This window comes from Ranitomeya variabilis, chromosome 1 (genome assembly GCF_051348905.1).
Source record: "Ranitomeya variabilis isolate aRanVar5 chromosome 1, aRanVar5.hap1, whole genome shotgun sequence".
Taxonomy (NCBI): domain Eukaryota; kingdom Metazoa; phylum Chordata; class Amphibia; order Anura; family Dendrobatidae; genus Ranitomeya; species Ranitomeya variabilis.
Window position 1 is genome coordinate 643,731,256 of NC_135232.1, and position 17,474 is coordinate 643,748,729.

The window sequence follows — 17,474 nt, forward strand, 5'->3', positions numbered from 1 at the left end:
TTTTTATTTAAGACAAATTAAATCAAGCTAATAATACCAAAGAATTTGTGTTTGCAATCATATTCAGGAAGAAACAGTATTATCTGACAGAATTGCAGGGGTGTCAATACTTTTGGCCACAACTGTACCTTGCCTTAGCTCCTGAATCCGCCCTCAGTGTGTACCCTTCCCCCACCCAGGAGTAGTAGCGTACAGTAATACACCAACCAGACTAACAAGGTAATATGTACAGGGATAAAGGAAAATACCAATCATGCAAATATACACACCAGCAACAGAGGTAAACATCGGGGAGTGGAGGATGGGGTTAAACCAAAGTAAGAGAAGAAAGGGAATTATCACACACTGAAAACCTAGCAACAGTCACAGATAAATCCACCAAACGCCTTCTCTAATAATAACCACCAACAACCTCTAGCCGTGCAGCAAAAGCTACCTCATTGTCAGAGTGCTAGCCAGGAGCCAGATTATATAGGAGATGGGAGTGGTTAACAGCGAACAGCTGAGCCTTACTGAAGAAAAGCTTCCAGGAGCTCTCATCTGAGCAGGTTGACCTCTGCACTGCTAAAAGGAACTTGTACCGTTTAACCCCTTTCTGACATGTGATGTACTATCTCGTCGAGGTGGGGTGGGCCCGTATGCCCACCGACGGGATAGTACATCATAGCGATCGGCTGCGCTCACGGGGGGAGCACAGCCGATCGCAGCCGGGTGTCAGATGACTATCGCAGCTGACATCCGGCACTATGTGCCAGGATCAGTCACGGACCGCTCCTGGCACATTAACCCCCGAATTACTGCGATCAAACATGATTGCAGTGCTTCTGGGGCATAGGGGAGCATTGCGCAGGGAGGGGGGCTCACTGCAGGCTTCCCTGAGAACCTCGGTACAACGCGATGTGATTGCGTTGTACCGAGCGTCTCCTCCCTGCAGGCCCCGGATCCAAAATGGCCGCGGGGCTGCATCCGGGTCCTGCAGGGAGGTGGCTTACCAGCGCCAGATCGCTAATCTGACATCGTGCATTGCAAAGTGTCAGATCAGCGATCTTACACTATAACATGATGTTCCCCCCGGGGCAATGCTATAGTGTAAAAAAAAAAATATTCAGAAGTGTAAAAAAAAATAATTCCTAAACAAAAAATTATATATATCTACTATATAATTGTCTAAGGGTACTCCCGTCTGTCCTTCTGTCTGTCTGTCTGTCGCGGTTATTTGTTCGCTGATTGGTCTCGCCAGCTGCCTGTCATGGCTGCCGCGACCAATCAGCGACGCGCACAGTCCGGAAAAAAATGCCCGCTCCTTACTCCCCGCACTCACTGCCCGGCGCCCGCATACACCCCTCCGGTCACCGCTCACACAGGGTTAATGCCGGCGGTAACGGACCGCGTTATGCCGCGGGTAACGCACTCCGTTACCGCCGCTATTAACCCTGTGTGTCCCCCACTTTGTACTACTTACGCTGCCTATGCGGCATCAATAGTACAAAATGTAATGTTAAAAATAATAAATAAAAAAAAAAAAACCTGCTATACTCACCCTCTGTAGTCCGCTGAGCCGCTCGCGCTGCCCGCCATCTTCCGTTGCAGGTTGCGGTGGCAAAGATGGTATGGCAGAAGGACCTGCCATGACGTCACGGTCATGTGACCGCGACGTCATCACAAGGCCTGCGCGGAAAGGACCTGACGTGACGTCACGGTCATGTGACCGCTACACGGTCATGTGACCGCTACACGGTCATGTGACCGCTACACGGTCATGTGACCTCGACGTCATCACAGGTCCTGCGCTCAGACCAACCCTGGGACTGGAAGCTGCCGTGGACTACAAGGGGCCCTTGGAAAGGTGAGTATGTGTTTATTTTTTAACCTGTGACAAACGTGGCTGGGCAATATACTACGTGACTGGCCAATATACTACGTGGCTCTGTGCTGTATACTACTTCGCTGTGCAATATACTACATGGCTCTGTGCTGTATACTACGTCGCTGGGCAATATACTATGTAATTGGGCAATATACTACGGCGCTGAACAATATACTACGTCGCTGGGCAATATACTACGTCGCTGGGCAATATACTACGTCGCTGGGCAATATACTACGTCGCTGGGCAATATACTACGTCGCTGGGCAATAAACTACATGGCTGGGCAATATACTACTTGGCTGGGCAATATACTACGTGGACATGCATATTCTAGAATACCCGATGCGTTAGAATCGGGCCACCATCTAGTATATATATATATATATTAATAACAATAATAATAATAATAGATAATAGAAAAAAAAAGGCGAGGATCTGAATTAAGACACTCTCTGGTAACTCAAAGTAGGATTAGGCACAGTGTATATTAGTCTATATGGCATATAAGCAGTTGAGCTGTCTTAGTGAACTTTAAAATGGAAAAACGGGTTACACCATGAGCTTTATTTATAAATAAATATTGAACAATTTTTGAGGCATATACAGATTGCCACCAATAGTCTAAGATGTAAACATAACATTGAAGCCTTTACTAAAACGTATTTGCCACTAATAAAATGGCGTTTGGTGGCATTATATTAGGTACACTGTGGCTACAATAAAGCGATACAGGTCATTCTGTGATCTTTAATAACATCGCAACTATCGGCGCTACGGCGCATGCGCAGTAAGCCATGAAGGCATCTGATTCCATTACCAAGATGGAGACTTTGAGCGCTACTGCGCAGGCGCTAGACGCCTTACTGAAATCAGCGGTCCGTATTGGCCTTTTACCTAGCACGTGATTATGATTCATAGAGAAGCACTGGGACATGCGCAGTAGCTGTTCTGGTACGCCGACAACATGCTGCCTCCTCCATGAATAATATGTCTCTCCAAAGGTATGCTAAATGAATAAGTGGATGGTCACTGTATTAAGGAGTGGTCCTATGGAGTTTTAATAGTACACTACTGGCACTTATACACTTTATGATGTAATGCAATTGTCTGTAAACCTATGAAGTTCACTGATTGGCTGCACTTAGGGGATGATAGGGTTATGTCCCTCTATATATATGTTGAAAAAAGGTCTGTTTGTTGCTTGAGAAAGGCTCAGTTAGAGCCGAAACGTTGCATGGAGATGTGGGCTCAATAAAGACCTGCAGATTGTCTTAAAAGAACATGGAGTGCTGCCTGCTTTTGTAATATATATATATATATATATATATATATATATATACATATACACACATATATACATACATATACACACTGTAATATAATATATATATATATATATATATATATATATATATATATATATATATATATATATATATTTGTTCCCATAAATACATTTCTTTATCTAAATAAAAAAAAAACAATAAAAGTACACATACTTAGTATAGCTGCATCCGTAACGACCCGACCTTTAAAACTGTCCCACTAGTTAACCCCTTCAGTGAACACCATAAAAAAAAAAAAACGAGGCAAAAAACAATGTTTTATTATCATACCGCCGAACAAAAAGTGGAATAACACGCGATCAAAAAGACGGATATAAATAACAATGGTACCGCTGAAAACGTCATCTTGTCCCGCAAAAAACGAGCCACCATACAGCATCAAAAGCGAAAAAATAAAGAAGTTATAGTCCTCAGAATAAAGCGATGCAAAAAAAATTATTTTTTCTATAAAATAGTTTTTATCGTATAAAAGCGCCAAAACAAAAATATATATAAATGAGGTATCGCTGCAATCGTACTGACCCCAAGAATAAAATGGCTTCATCCATTTTACCAATCACGGAACAGTATAAAGCCCCCCCCCCCCCCCCCCCCCCAAAAAAAAAAAAAAAAAGAAATTTATGAATAGCTGGTTTTTGGTCATTCTGCCTCACAAAAATCGGAATAAAAAGCGATAAAAAAAATGTCACGTGCCCGACAATGTTACCAATAAAAACATCAACTCGTCCTGCAAAAAGACTTCATATGACTCTGTGGACCAAAATATGGAAAAATTATAGCTCTCAAAATGTGGTAACGCAAAAAATATTTTTTGCAATAAAAAGCATCTTTTAGTGTGCGATGGCTGCCAATCATAAAAATCCACTAGAAAACCCGCTATAAATAGTAAATCAAACCCCCCTTCATCACCCCCTTAGTTAGGGAAAAATTACAAATTTTAAAAAAATGCATTTATTTCCATTTTCCCATTAGGGTTAGGGCTAGGGTTATGTTTAGGGATAGGGTTGGGGCAGGATTGGGGCTAGGGTTAGGGTTTGGATTACATTTACGGTTGGGATTAGGGTTAGGGGTGTGTCAGGGTTAGGGGTGTGGTTAGATTATGATTGGGATTAGGCTTTGGGGTGTGGTTAGGGTTGGGATTAGGGTTAGGGGTGTGTTCGGGTTAGGGGTGTGGTTGGGATTAGGGTTAGCTGTGTGTTTGGGTTAGGGTTTCAGTTAGAATTGGGGGTTTCCACTGTTTAAGCACATCAGGGGCTCTCCAAACGCAACATGGTGTCCCATCTCAATTCCAGTCAATTTTGCATTGAAAAGTCAAACGGCCTCCTTCTCTTCCGAGCTCTGCCATGCACCCAAACAGTCTGCTAACGCCGCCACTAAGTCCTATGGCGGACGCATCGCTAGCGCACGCCCACAATGGGCGTGCGCTAGCGATGTGCCGTCATTGAGTGATGGACCCTGGGGCACGGGCTGCAGCGTTTCAGGGTCCGTCACTGCTAGCGCAGATAGAGCTAGCAGATGCTCTATCTGCGCTAGCGCGCAGACATACCGGCACTTGCGTTAACAGCAGCCCGTTAACGCATGTTTTGAACAGGCTGCTGTTAACACAGTGTGAACCTGGCCTAAGGCTGCATTCATAAGCTCTGCTTTTTCTTTTTGGACTTTTTTCTGAAATCGGCTACAAAAGAAAAAAAAAAAGCTAACTTCCCACAATGTGTGAAGGCAGCCTTCAAAATGTGTACTCCTTTGACAATTACAGCAATTAAACCAATGACTTACCACTTCCTGAGATGCATATTTTGGATCTTCTGGATCAACTGACCAGTAGCAGTAATCAAAGCCGAACTCAAGTAATCGCTCTCTCGTGTCCCCACAAGTTTCTGGTTTATAGTCGAACTGGGAAGGAAAACCCAAACTATTAGGTCAATAAAATGCACTTTGGGTAATCTTTCTGTTTTTCAAAGCAGCTCAGTCTTGAATAGTCATTCTACATTTAAATAGAAAAAAGTTCTAACCAAAAGATATGAGAATTTTTATTAGGCCTTTAGGGGCTTACAGAATGATTCCACTCACTGATACAACGTACAGATCTAAAAGGAAACCATATGTAGCACATTTAGTATCAGACAATAGTTGCATCATTTCAGCCAGGAATCATAGACTTAATAGTTGGAAGGAACCTCCAGCGTCATTGTGTCCAACCCCCTGCTCAGTGCAGGATTCACTAAACCATCTCAGAAAGAGGTCTGTGCAGCCTCTGTTTGAAGACTTTTAGAATGTTTTACTCTGAAATGCCACCGCTCCTCGCCCATACCCCTTGTTGAGTTTTGGGTTTTTCCCTATATACACATATGTAGAAGAGTTCTGTCACTCAAGTGGAGCAGGGTGGGGGAAATCCACAGGAAATGGGCCCTTTGGACTAGTCTCCTGTGCGGTGTAGTCCCTGGCTGGTGTTAAAATCTATGTTTTACACTGATGTACAATAAAATATTCTGGTACCGTGTAGCCAGAAAAATCAATGTAAATATTTTTATGCCCAAAAATGACAAAAGTATTCTTAGAATGATACCTTTACTGACTAACCAGAACATTTTCAGAGCACTGGGGCTCCTTCTTCAGACAGGTTTTCCCAAACCAGGTGAAACTACAAATGAGACTGAATATACACACACACTCAGGAATGAACTGGACACATGTGGGAAAACAGGTCTCTGGACCTGGACACTGTATGAGAGATTTAAAAGTCTTAAATACTAAAAAGGTAATTTTAAAGGACGACAGAGAGAGAGAATAATGTGGGAATTCAAACTGATAAGGATGATAGTGATGAGCGAATATACTAGGATAAGGTGTCTAACCGAGTATCTTTGGCGTGCTCAAAAATATGTTCCCTGCATGTGATGTGGCTGTCGAACAGTCGCAAGACATGCAGCTGCGGAGACTCAAACATATTATTCTTGGGTGCTAACCGAGTGTCTTCGGCAAGCTCAAAAAAAATAACACCTTATCCAAGCATGTTCCCTCAATAATCACTAATATTCAATTCTTTGGACTGAATTAAACACCTGGATTTATGACTCACTACATGGACTCAATTCACACCTCTACTAGATGGACTCTAGATAACTAAGGGAACATTCCCACAACCTCTCCATTTCAAAAACCCTAATTTGATTTTCCTGGCTTATCTTTAGGAGGCATGACCCCTTCCATGTCATGAACAAATATCCTGTTGCAATATCTGTTAAATGTTGTGCACTTGTCTTTTTAATTCATTTGTAAACCTGCCTGAAGGAGCCCCTGTGCTCTCAGAGCTTGTAAATATATTTTTTTCTGGTTAGCCAATAAAGGTATCATTCCAAGACTACTTTTGTCATTTCAGAGCATATGTTTTACTCTGAAATGTTTCATAATAAAAACATACCTGGTTGAAATGATGGATCCAATGTCTGATATTTGCTGCCCATGGTCCGGGCACAATTAATCACATGTCAAGTTTGCTTTAGAACAGATGAAAATTTAAAATAATATTTAAAGATGTACAGAACTTTTCATTTTACAGTAATTTAAGCTCCCTACAAACAATAGATTGCCGTTAACCAAATAATCATTTGGCCAAAACCTCTCTCCCCTGACTCCTCCATATACAGAAAAGCTTGGTTTAGCCGAGCGCCCCTGTGCTCTCTATAAGAAAGCGGATACCAGACTCCACAGGTGGAGACTAATATCCCAGAGGACCAAAGTATTAGGCATTGGAAATCCAACGTATAGGGTCCTTTTCTCCCAGGATATTATCTGTTGAAGAAAAGTCAAGAGACCCACATACACTAGACAGCCGACCAACCCAGTCAATCTCAACGGGTTCAGTCAACTTTAGTATAATACACAAGTGGTCAAATTTGTTGGTACCCCTCGTTTAATGACAGAAAAATCCACAATGGTCACAGAACTAAATTGAATTTGACAAAAGTAATAATAAATAAAAGATCTATGAAAATTAATAAATGAAAATCAGACATTGCTTTTCAACCATGCTTCCACAGAATTTAAAACAAAAAATAAGACTCATTGCAGAGAGATTAGAAGAATTGGCACCTAATGAGTTAAATCAACTGGGTGTTATCAGACAGCAACTTACACAGGAAAAAGAAGTACACCCCAGGGTGAAAAGTGTATAATACCACCCATTTTTAACTAAACTTAACTCATTAGGTAAAAAATTAAAGTTTTATTCTGCTCTGCAGCCACTACTTAATCGAGTGTCCAGTTCCACATGAAAAATGGGGTGAAAGGTTGTGATTAGAATACTTAACTTTTAGAAGCCACAATAATACAGATTTAAGGTCTTGATATTGCACTACAGCAGGTGTTCTTTAAAACAAAACAAAAAAACAGTAATATTTCCACATAATTTAAGTCTCCAATTTGCAATGGAAATTTGCAATGTAGACCTGCAGCCTCACCAACACTTGCTGGGTGCTTGTAGACTTTAATCAGATCCAGATGTTTCCATTACATAACTTCTTTGTTCACTTTATTACAGTCATATGAGAAAAACAGACATTTATGCACTCTGCCTCCAAGCAGTGCTCTCCTATAGTTGTGGTTTACTACCATAGACCCTCGTATAATTTGATCTCATGAACACGTTCACCAGTCTAAAATGAAAAAGTTATTGCATCTGGCATTAAACTAGACCAATGTTACTTTGGCAGGTTTTGCCGATAACTAAGGGTGCCTTCACATTTAGATTGCAATGTGTTTGTGGCAGGTGCAGGAAAAGTACCCATAACATGAGTAAAACTTACGAATAGACCCCCAATCAACCTAATGGAGCCCTTTTTGACTTTTGCGTGTCTGGAATACGTCAATGTTATGTTATTCTGCTGCAATAATTTTTTTTTTTTTTAACTTGGTAGTCTATGGTTGATGGATGCCACTGTCATTAACGAGCCATATAATGGTGCAATATCAATATGTGCATTATGTAAGTGATTGATAACAAATACGTCTATAATATCAGATGTTTTACCACTAAATGTGCATGTGATATCAAAGTCTCCTGGTCTGACCCATCACTGGTTTGGAAACTATGACTCAGGCTGGTTCCCCACATTCGCGAACCATAGACCATGCTCCCTCTAGTCAAGACAGAGGGAAGTGAAGTAATCTATAAGCTTACATGAAAAGTGATTTACGACAATGTTTAGGACTGAAGATGGCAGACAGTCATTCTGATCAGATTTTACATCAGGGTGAACTCAAAAGCCAGAACTTCTGCATGCCAGAGAGGGCACAGACCCATTCTCTACTTAAAGGGAACCTGTCACCTAAATTTGGCGGGACCGGTTTTGGGTCATATGGGGGGGGTTTTGGGTGTTTGATTCACCCTTTCCTTACCCGCTGGCTGCATGCTGGCTGCAATATTGGATTGAAGTTCATTCTCTGTCCTCCGGAGTACACGCCTGCGCAAGGCAATATTGCAATATAGTATATACCTGTATGTCATCTCCCCTGTATATAGTATATACCTGCTGTGTGTCATCTCCCATGTATATAGTATATACCTGTATGTCATCTCCACCTATATATAGTATATACCTGTATGTAATCTCCTCCTGTATATAGTATATACCTGTGTGTCATATCACCTATATATAGTATATATCTGTGTGTCATCTCCTCCTGTATATAGTATATGCCTGTATGTCATCTCCTCCTATACATAGCATATACCTGTATGTCATCTCCTCCTGTATATACTATATACCTGTAGGTAATCTGCTCCTGTATATATATACCCGTGTGTCATCTCCTTCTGTATGTAGTATATACCTGTATGTCATCTCCTGCTGTATGTAGTATGTACCTGTATGTCATCTCCTCCTCTATATAGTATATACCTGTGTGTCATCTCTCCTGCATATAGTATATACCTGTGTCATCTCCCCTGTAAATAGTATATACCTGTGTGTCATCTCCTCCAGTATATAGTATATATCTGTATGTCATCTCCTCCTGTATTAGACCTCGTTCACACGATATTTGGTCAGTATTTTTACCTCAGTATTTGTAAGCTAAATTGGCAGCCTGATAAATCCCCAGCCAACAGTAAGCCCACCCCCTGGCAGTATATATTAGCTCACACATACACATAATAGACTGGTCATGTGACTGACAGCTGCCGGATTCCTATATGGTACATTTGTTGCTCTTGTAGTTTGTCAGCTTATTAATCAGATTTTTATTTTTGAAGGATAATACCAGACATGTGTGTGTTTTAGGGCGAGTTTCGTGTGTCAAGTTGTGTGTGTTGAGTTGCGTGTGGCGACATGTGTTGTGAATTTGGTTTCTGGGCTCCCCCGGTGGTTTCTGGTGGTACTGCACTTGTGTGCTTCATCTCCTCTGTTCACCTGTTTCCATCAGGATGTGGGAGTTTTCTATTTAACCTTGCTCCTCAGTCATTTCTATGCCGGCCAACAATGTTACCAGAAGCCTTTCTGTTGCATGTTCCTGCTCCTAGACTACTATCAGCTAAGTTGGACTTGTAGTCCTAAGTTTGTTTTGCATTTTTGTTCCAGTTCTCTGTGATTGATTATTTCTGAGGCTGGAAGCTCTTGTGAGCTGAAATTGCCACTCTGGTGTCATGAGTTGATATTAGAGTCTTAAAGTAATTTCAGGATGGTGTTTTGAAAGGGTTTTCAGCTGACTGTGAAGTTCCCTTTTCTGTCTTCCTACTATCTAGTAAGCGGACCTCAATTTGCTAAACCTATCTTCATACTTCGTATGTCAATTTCCTCTGAAATCACCGACAATATATGTGGGGGCTACTGTCTGCCTTTTGGGGAAAATTTCTCTAGAGGTAAGCCAGTTCTGTATTTTCCTCTGCTAGGGTCAGTCAGTTCTCCGGCTGGCGCTGGGCGTCTAGGGATAAAACGTAGGCACGCTACCCGGCCACTGTTAGTTGTGCGGTAGGTTTAGCTCACAGTCAGCTCGAGTTCCCATCTTCCAAGAGCTAGTCCTTTTTGTATGCTTTACTATGTTCTCTTGCCATTGAGAACCATGACAGTTTGGCCGGCCAAGGGTTAAAATAATTGGCAGAAGAAAGGAGAGAAAAGAACCCTGCAGAGAATTTTTTTTTTTTTTCCTGAGTTTGCTCATTAGTTGATTCACTTGCATCTCTGCTTACTGCAGCCTTCGTCTCTCTCTCCTTCTAATCCTTGAATGGTTCTGATTTCACCTGATTAATATGGATCCGCAGAGTTTAGCTACAGGTTTGGATAATCTCGCCGTGAAGGTTCAAAGTTTACAGGATTTTGTTATTCATGCTCCTATATCTGAACCTAGAATTCCTTTACCTGAATTTTTCTCCGGGGATAGATCTCGCTTCCAGAATTTCAAACATAATTGTAAATTATTTTTGTCTCTGAGATCTCGCTCCGCTGGAGATCCTGCACAGCACGTCAGGATTGTAATTTCCTTGCTCCGGGGCGACCCTCAGGACTGGGCATTTGCTTTGGCACCAGGGGATCCTGCGTTGCTCAATGTGGATGCGTTTTTCCTGGCTTTGGGGTTGCTTTATGAGGAACCTCATTTGGAGATTCAGGCTGAAAAAGCCTTAATGGCCCTGTCTCAAGGGCAGGATGAGGCTGAAATATACTGCCAAAAATTTCGTAAGTGGTCTGTGCTTACTCAGTGGAATGAGTGCGCCCTGGCGGCGAATTTCAGAGAGGGTCTCTCTGATGCCATTAAGGATGTTATGGTGGGGTTCCCTGTGCCTACAGGTCTGAATGAGTCCATGACAATGGCTATTCAGATTGATCGGCGTTTGCGGGAGCGCAAACCTGTGCACCATTTGGCAGTGTCTACTGAGAAGGCGCCAGAGATTATGCAATGTGATAGAATTCTGTCCAGAAGCGAACGACAGAATTTTAGGCGAAAAAATGGGTTATGCTTCTATTGTGGTGATTCAACTCATGTTATATCAGCATGCTCTAAACGTACTAAGAAGGTTGATAAGTCTGTTTCAATTGGCACTTTACAGTCTAAGTTTATTCTATCTGTGACCCTGATTTGCTCTTTATCGTCTATTACCGCGGACGCCTATGTCGACTCTGGCGCCGCTTTGAGTCTTATGGATTGGTCCTTTGCCACACGCTGTGGGTTTGATTTAGAGCCTCTGGAAGTTCCTATACCTCTGAAGGGTATTGACTCCACGCCATTGGCTAGTAATAAACCACAATACTGGACACAAGTAAATATGCGTATTAATCCGGATCACCAGGAGATTATTCGCTTCCTTGTGTTGTATAATCTACATGATGTGTTGGTGCTTGGATTGCCATGGCTGCAATCTCATAACCCAGTCCTCGACTGGAAAGCAATGTCTGTGTTAAGCTGGGGATGTCAGGGGACTCATGGGGACGTACCTTTGGTTTCCATTTCGTCATCTATTCCCTCTGAGATTCCGGAATTTTTATCTGATTATCGTGACGTTTTTGAGGAGCCTAAAATTGGTTCACTACCTCCGCACAGAGAGTGCGATTGTACTATAGATCTGATTCCGGGCAGTAAGTTTCCAAAGGGTCGTTTATTTAATCTATCTGTGCCTGAACATGCTGCTATGCGGGAATATATTAGGGAGTCCTTGGAAAAGGGACATATTCGTCCTTCGTCATCTCCCTTAGGAGCCGTTTTTTTCTTTGTATCTAAAAAAGATGGCTCTTTGAGGCCGTGTATTGATTATCGGCTTTTGAATAAAATCACGGTTAAATATCAGTATCCTTTGCCACTGCTTACCGATTTGTTTGCTCGAATAAAGGGGGCCAAGTGGTTCTCTAAGATTGATCTTCGTGGGGCGTATAATTTAGTGCGAATTAAGCAGGGGGATGAGTGGAAAACCGCATTTAATACGCCTGAGGGCCATTTTGAGTATTTAGTAATGCCTTTTGGTCTTTCAAATGCCCCTTCAGTCTTTCAGTCCTTTATGCATGACATTTTCCGTGAATATTTGGATAAATTTTTGATTGTGTATCTGGATGATATTTTGATTTTTTCGGATGACTGGGACTCATGTCCAACAGGTCAGGAGGGTTTTTCAGGTTTTGCGCTCTAATTCCTTGTGTGTAAAGGGTTCTAAGTGCGTTTTTGGGGTTCAAAAGATTTAGTTTTTGGGGTACATTTTTTCCCCCTCTTCCATTGAGATGGACCCTGTCAAGGTTCAGGCTATTTGTGATTGGACGCAACCCTCTTCTCTTAAGAGCCTTCAGAAGTTTTTGGGCTTTGCTAATTTTTATCGTCGATTTATAACTGGTTTTTCTGATGTCGCTAAACCGTTGACTGATTTGACTAAGAAGGGTGCTGATGTTGCTGAGTGGTCTCCTGCTGCTGTGGAGGCCTTTCGGGAGCTTAAGCGCCGCTTTTCTTCCGCCCCTGTATTGCGTCAGCCTGATGTTACTCTTCCTTTTCAGGTTGAGGTCGACGCTTCAGAAATCGGAGCTGGGGCGGTTTTGTCGCAGAAAAGTTCCGACTGCTCCGTGATGAGACCTTGTGCGTTCTTTTCTCGTAAGTTTTCGCCCGCTGAGCGAAATTATGATATTGGGAATCGGGAGCTCTTGGCTATGAAGTGGGCTTTTGAGGAGTGGCGTCATTGGCTTGAGGGGGCTAGACATCAGGTGGTGGTATTGACCGACCACAAGAATTTGATTTATCTTGAGTCCGCCAGGCGCCTGAATCCTAGACAGGCGCGCTGGTCGTTATTTTTCTCTCGGTTTAATTTTGTGGTTTCTTACCTACCGGGTTCTAAAAATGTGAAGGCGGATGCCCTTTCTAGGAGTTTTGAGCCTGATTCCCCTGGTAATTCTGAACCTACAGGTATCCTTAAGGATGGAGTGATATTATCTGCTGTTTCCCCAGATTTGCGACGGGTCTTGCAGGAGTTTCAGGCGGATAGACCTGATCGTTGCCCGCCTGGTAGATTGTTTGTTCCTGATGATTGGACCAGTAGAGTCATCTCGGAGGTCCATTCTTCTGCGTTAGCAGGTCATCCTGGAATCTTTGGTACCAGGGATTTGGTGGCTAGGTCCTTCTGGTGGCCTTCCCTGTCGCGAGATGTGCGAGGTTTTGTGCAGTCTTGTGATGTTTGTTGTGCTCGGGCCAAGCCTTGTTGTTCTCGGGCTAGTGGATTGTTGTTATCCTTGCCTGTTCCGAAGAGGCCTTGGACTCACATCTCCATGGATTTTATTTCTGATCTCCCTGTTTCTCAGAAGATGTCTGTCATCTGGGTGGTGTGTGACCGTTTCTCTAAGATGGTCCATTTGGTTCCCTTGCCTAAATTGCCTTCTTCATCCGAGCTGGTTCCTCTGTTTTTTCAAAATGTGGTGCGCTTGTATGGTATTCCGGAAAATATCGTTTCTGACAGGGGAACCCAATTCGTGTCTAGATTTTGGCGAGCGTTCTGTGCTAGGATGGGCATTGATTTGTCTTTTTCGTCTGCTTTCCACCCTCAGACTAATGGCCAGACCGAGCGAACTAATCAGACCTTGGAGACTTATTTGAGGTGTTTTGTGTCTGCGGATCAGGATGATTGGGTTGCCTTTTTGCCCTTGGCGGAGTTTGTCCTCAATAATCGGGCTAGTTCTGCCACCTTGGTTTCTCCTTTCTTCTGTAATTCGGGGTTTCATCCTCGTTTCTCTTCCGGTCAGGTGGAGTCTTCGGATTGTCCTGGAGTGGATGCTGGTGTGGTTATCTTCTCGTTTTGTCCCTATGAAGGTTTCTTCTCCTAAGTTTAAGCCTCGGTTCATCGGCCCGTACAAGATATTGGAGATTCTTAACCCTGTGTCCTTTCGTTTGGACCTCCCTGCATCTTTTTCTATTCATAATGTCTTCCATCGGTCATTGTTGCGCAGGTATGAGGTACCGGTTGTGCCTTCCGTTGAGCCTCCTGCTCCGGTGTTGGTTGAGGGTGAGTTGGAGTACGTTGTCGAGAAGATCTTGGACTCCCATGTTTCCAGACGGAGACTTCAGTATCTGGTCAAGTGGAAGGGCTACGGTCAGGAGGATAACTCTTGGGTGACAGCCTCTGATGTTCATGCCTCCGATTTGGTCCGTGCCTTTCATAGGGCTCATCCTGATCGCCCTGGTGGTTCTGGTGAGGGTTCGGTGCCCCCTCCTTGAGGGGGGGGGTACTGTTGTGAATTTGGTTTCTGGGCTCCCCCGGTGGTTTCTGGTGGTACTGCACTTGTGTGCTTCATCTCCTCTGTTCACCTGTTTCCATCAGGATGTGGGAGTTTTCTATTTAGCCTTGCTCCTCAGTCATTTCTATGCCGGCCAACAATGTTACCAGAAGCCTTTCTGTTGCATGTTCCTGCTCCTAGACTACTATCAGCTAAGTTGGACTTGTAGTCCTAAGTTTGTTTTGCATTTTTGTTCCAGTTCTCTGTGATTGATTATTTCTGAGGCTGGAAGCTCTTGTGAGCTGAAATTGCCACTCTGGTGTCATGAGTTGATATTAGAGTCTTAAAGTAATTTCAGCTCACAAGAGCTTCCAGCCTCAGAAATAATCAATCACAGAGAACTGGAACAAAAATGCAAAACAAACTTAGGACTACAAGTCCAACTTAGCTGATAGTAGTCTAGGAGCAGGAACATGCAACAGAAAGGCTTCTGGTAACATTGTTGGCCGGCATAGAAATGACTGAGGAGCAAGGTTAAATAGAAAACTCCCACATCCTGATGGAAACAGGTGAACAGAGGAGATGAAGCACACAAGTGCAGTACCACCAGAAACCACCGGGGGAGCCCAGAAACCAAATTCACAACAGACATGCATGTAGCGACTTTTGTGAGATGAGTTTTGTGTGGCGACATGCGTGTAGCAACTTTTTGTGTGTTGAGTTGCATGTGACAGGTTAGTGTAGCAAGTTGTGTGCAGCAAGTTTTGCGCATGGCGAGTTTTGCGCGTGGCGAGTTTTATGTGTGGTGCCTTTTGAGTATGTGCAAGTTTTGTGTGAGGCAACTTTTGCATGTGTTGCAACTTTTGTGCATGTGGCAATTTTTCCGCGTGTGCAAGTTTTGCGTGTGGCGAGTTTTCCATGAGGTGAGTTTTGCATGTGTGGCGAGTTTTGCATGTGGAGAGTTTTGCGCGTGGCGAGTTTTGAGCAGCGACTTTTGTGTTTCAACTTTTATGTGGCGAGGTTGGTGTATGTGTGGTGAAATGTGCGCTGAGGGTGGTATATGTGTTCGAGCACGTGGTATTTTGTGTGTGTGTTCATATCCCCATGGTGGTGTGGTGATTATCCCATGTCGGGGCCCCACCTTAGCAACTGTACAGTATATACTCTTTGGCGCCATCGCTCTCATTCTTTAAGTCCCCCTTGTTCACATCTGGCAGCTGTTAATTTGCCTCCAACACTTTTCCTTTCATTTTTCCACATTATGTAGATAGGGGCAAAATTGTTTGGTGAATTGGAGAGCGCGGGGTTAAAATTTCACCTCACAATATAGCCTATGACGCTCTCGGGGTCCAGACGTGTGACTGTGCAAAATTTTGTGGCTGTAGCTGCAACGGTTCAGATGCCAATCCCGGACATACATACATACATACATACACACATTCAGCTATATATATATATATACACACACACTCACCGGCCACTTTATTAGGTACACCATGCTAGTAACGGGTTGGACCCCTTTTGCCTTCAGAACTGCCTCAATTCTTCGTGGCATAGATTCAACAAGGTGCTGGAAGCATTCCTCAGAGATTTTGGTCCATATTGACATGATGGCATCACACAGTTGCCGCAGATTTGTCGGCTGCACATCCCAAAGATGCTCCATACAAGGCAGGATGGATCCATGCTTTCATGTTGTTAACGCCAAATTCTGACCCTACCATCCGAATGTCGCAGCAGAAATCGAGACTCATCAGACCAAGCAACGTTTTTCCAATCTTCTACTGTCCAATTTCGATGAGCTTGTACAAATTGTAGCCTCAGTTTCCTGTTCTTAGCTGAAAGGAGTGGTACCCGGTGTGGTCTTCTGCTGCTGTAGCCCATCTGCCTCAAAGTTCGACGCACTGTGCGTTCAGAGATGCTCTTAGGCCTACCTTGGTTGTAACGGGTGGCGATTTGAGTCACTGTTGCCTTTCTATCAGCTTGAACCAGTCTGCCCATTCTCCTCTGACCTCTGGCATCAACAAGGCATTTCCGCCCACAGAACTGTCGCTCACTGGATTTTTTTTCTTTTTCGGACCATTCTCTGTAAACCCTAGAGATGGTTGTGCGTGAAAATCTCAGTAGATCAGCAGTTTCTGAAATACTCAGACCAGCCCTTCTGGCACCAACAACCATGCCACGTTCAAAGGCACTCAAATCACCTTTCTTCCCCATACTGATGCTCGGTTTGAACTGCAGGAGATTGTCTTGACCATGTCTACATGCCTAAATGCACTGAGTTGCCGCCATGTGATTGGCTGATTAGAAATTAAGTGTTAACAAGAAGTTGGACAGGTGTACCTAATAAAGTGGCCAGTGAGTGTGTATATATATATATATATATATATATATATATATATCTATACAGTGTCGGACTGGGGTGGCTAGGGCCCACCAGTGGAACTGACTCCAGGGGCCCACTCTACATTTCAATGCTCAGGCTAGGTTCACCTTTGTGTTGTAGTATGTGTTAGGAGGCTCAGCAGTAAGTTTCATCATATTCACTAGTACAGGTACAACATGCTGCACATTGTTTTCTGCAAAAAAAAAAGGACACTAACGGAAACAACAAAGACCTGATTACTGTATTTAATTGGTTCTCTCCATCGCCATTTTTGTCTATTTTTGACAGATCCATTTCTTTAAGGCTATGGTCACACTATGGCTATGTGCACATGTTGCGGATTTGCCTCTGGAATTTTCTGTGCGGATTCTGCATCTCTTGGCAGAAAACGCAGGTCAAAATCTGCGCGTTTTTCTTGCAGATTTTACGCATTTTTAGCCCTGCGCATTTCTATAATGGAATGGGTGCAGAAACGCACAAAGAATTGACATGGTCCTTTTTTTAATCCCCTGCGGATTCCCTGTGGATTTTTCCGCACCATTAGCACAGCACTTTTATTTTCCCATTGATTTACATTGTATTGTAAATCACTTACGGTTCAGCAGTGGTTCTGCACGGAAAAAACGCTGCGGATCCGCAGGAAATCCGCAACGTGTGCACACAGCCTATCGGTATTTTACATCAGTTTCTGCAGCAAAACC

The 17,474-nt window shown here is 43.3% G+C and overlaps 1 protein-coding gene across 1 annotated transcript in view; it reads right to left on the reverse strand.

Annotated features, from left to right (window-relative positions):
• The window catches only part of STARD9 (StAR related lipid transfer domain containing 9), a 305,447-nt gene that overhangs the window by 196,223 nt on the left and 91,750 nt on the right, over nucleotides 1–17,474 (reverse strand). The window contains exon 3 of the mRNA XM_077261513.1: nucleotides 4,993–5,109. Coding sequence (XP_077117628.1) covers nucleotides 4,993–5,109 — 117 coding nt within the window. The remainder of the gene's footprint in view (nucleotides 1–4,992; nucleotides 5,110–17,474) is intronic.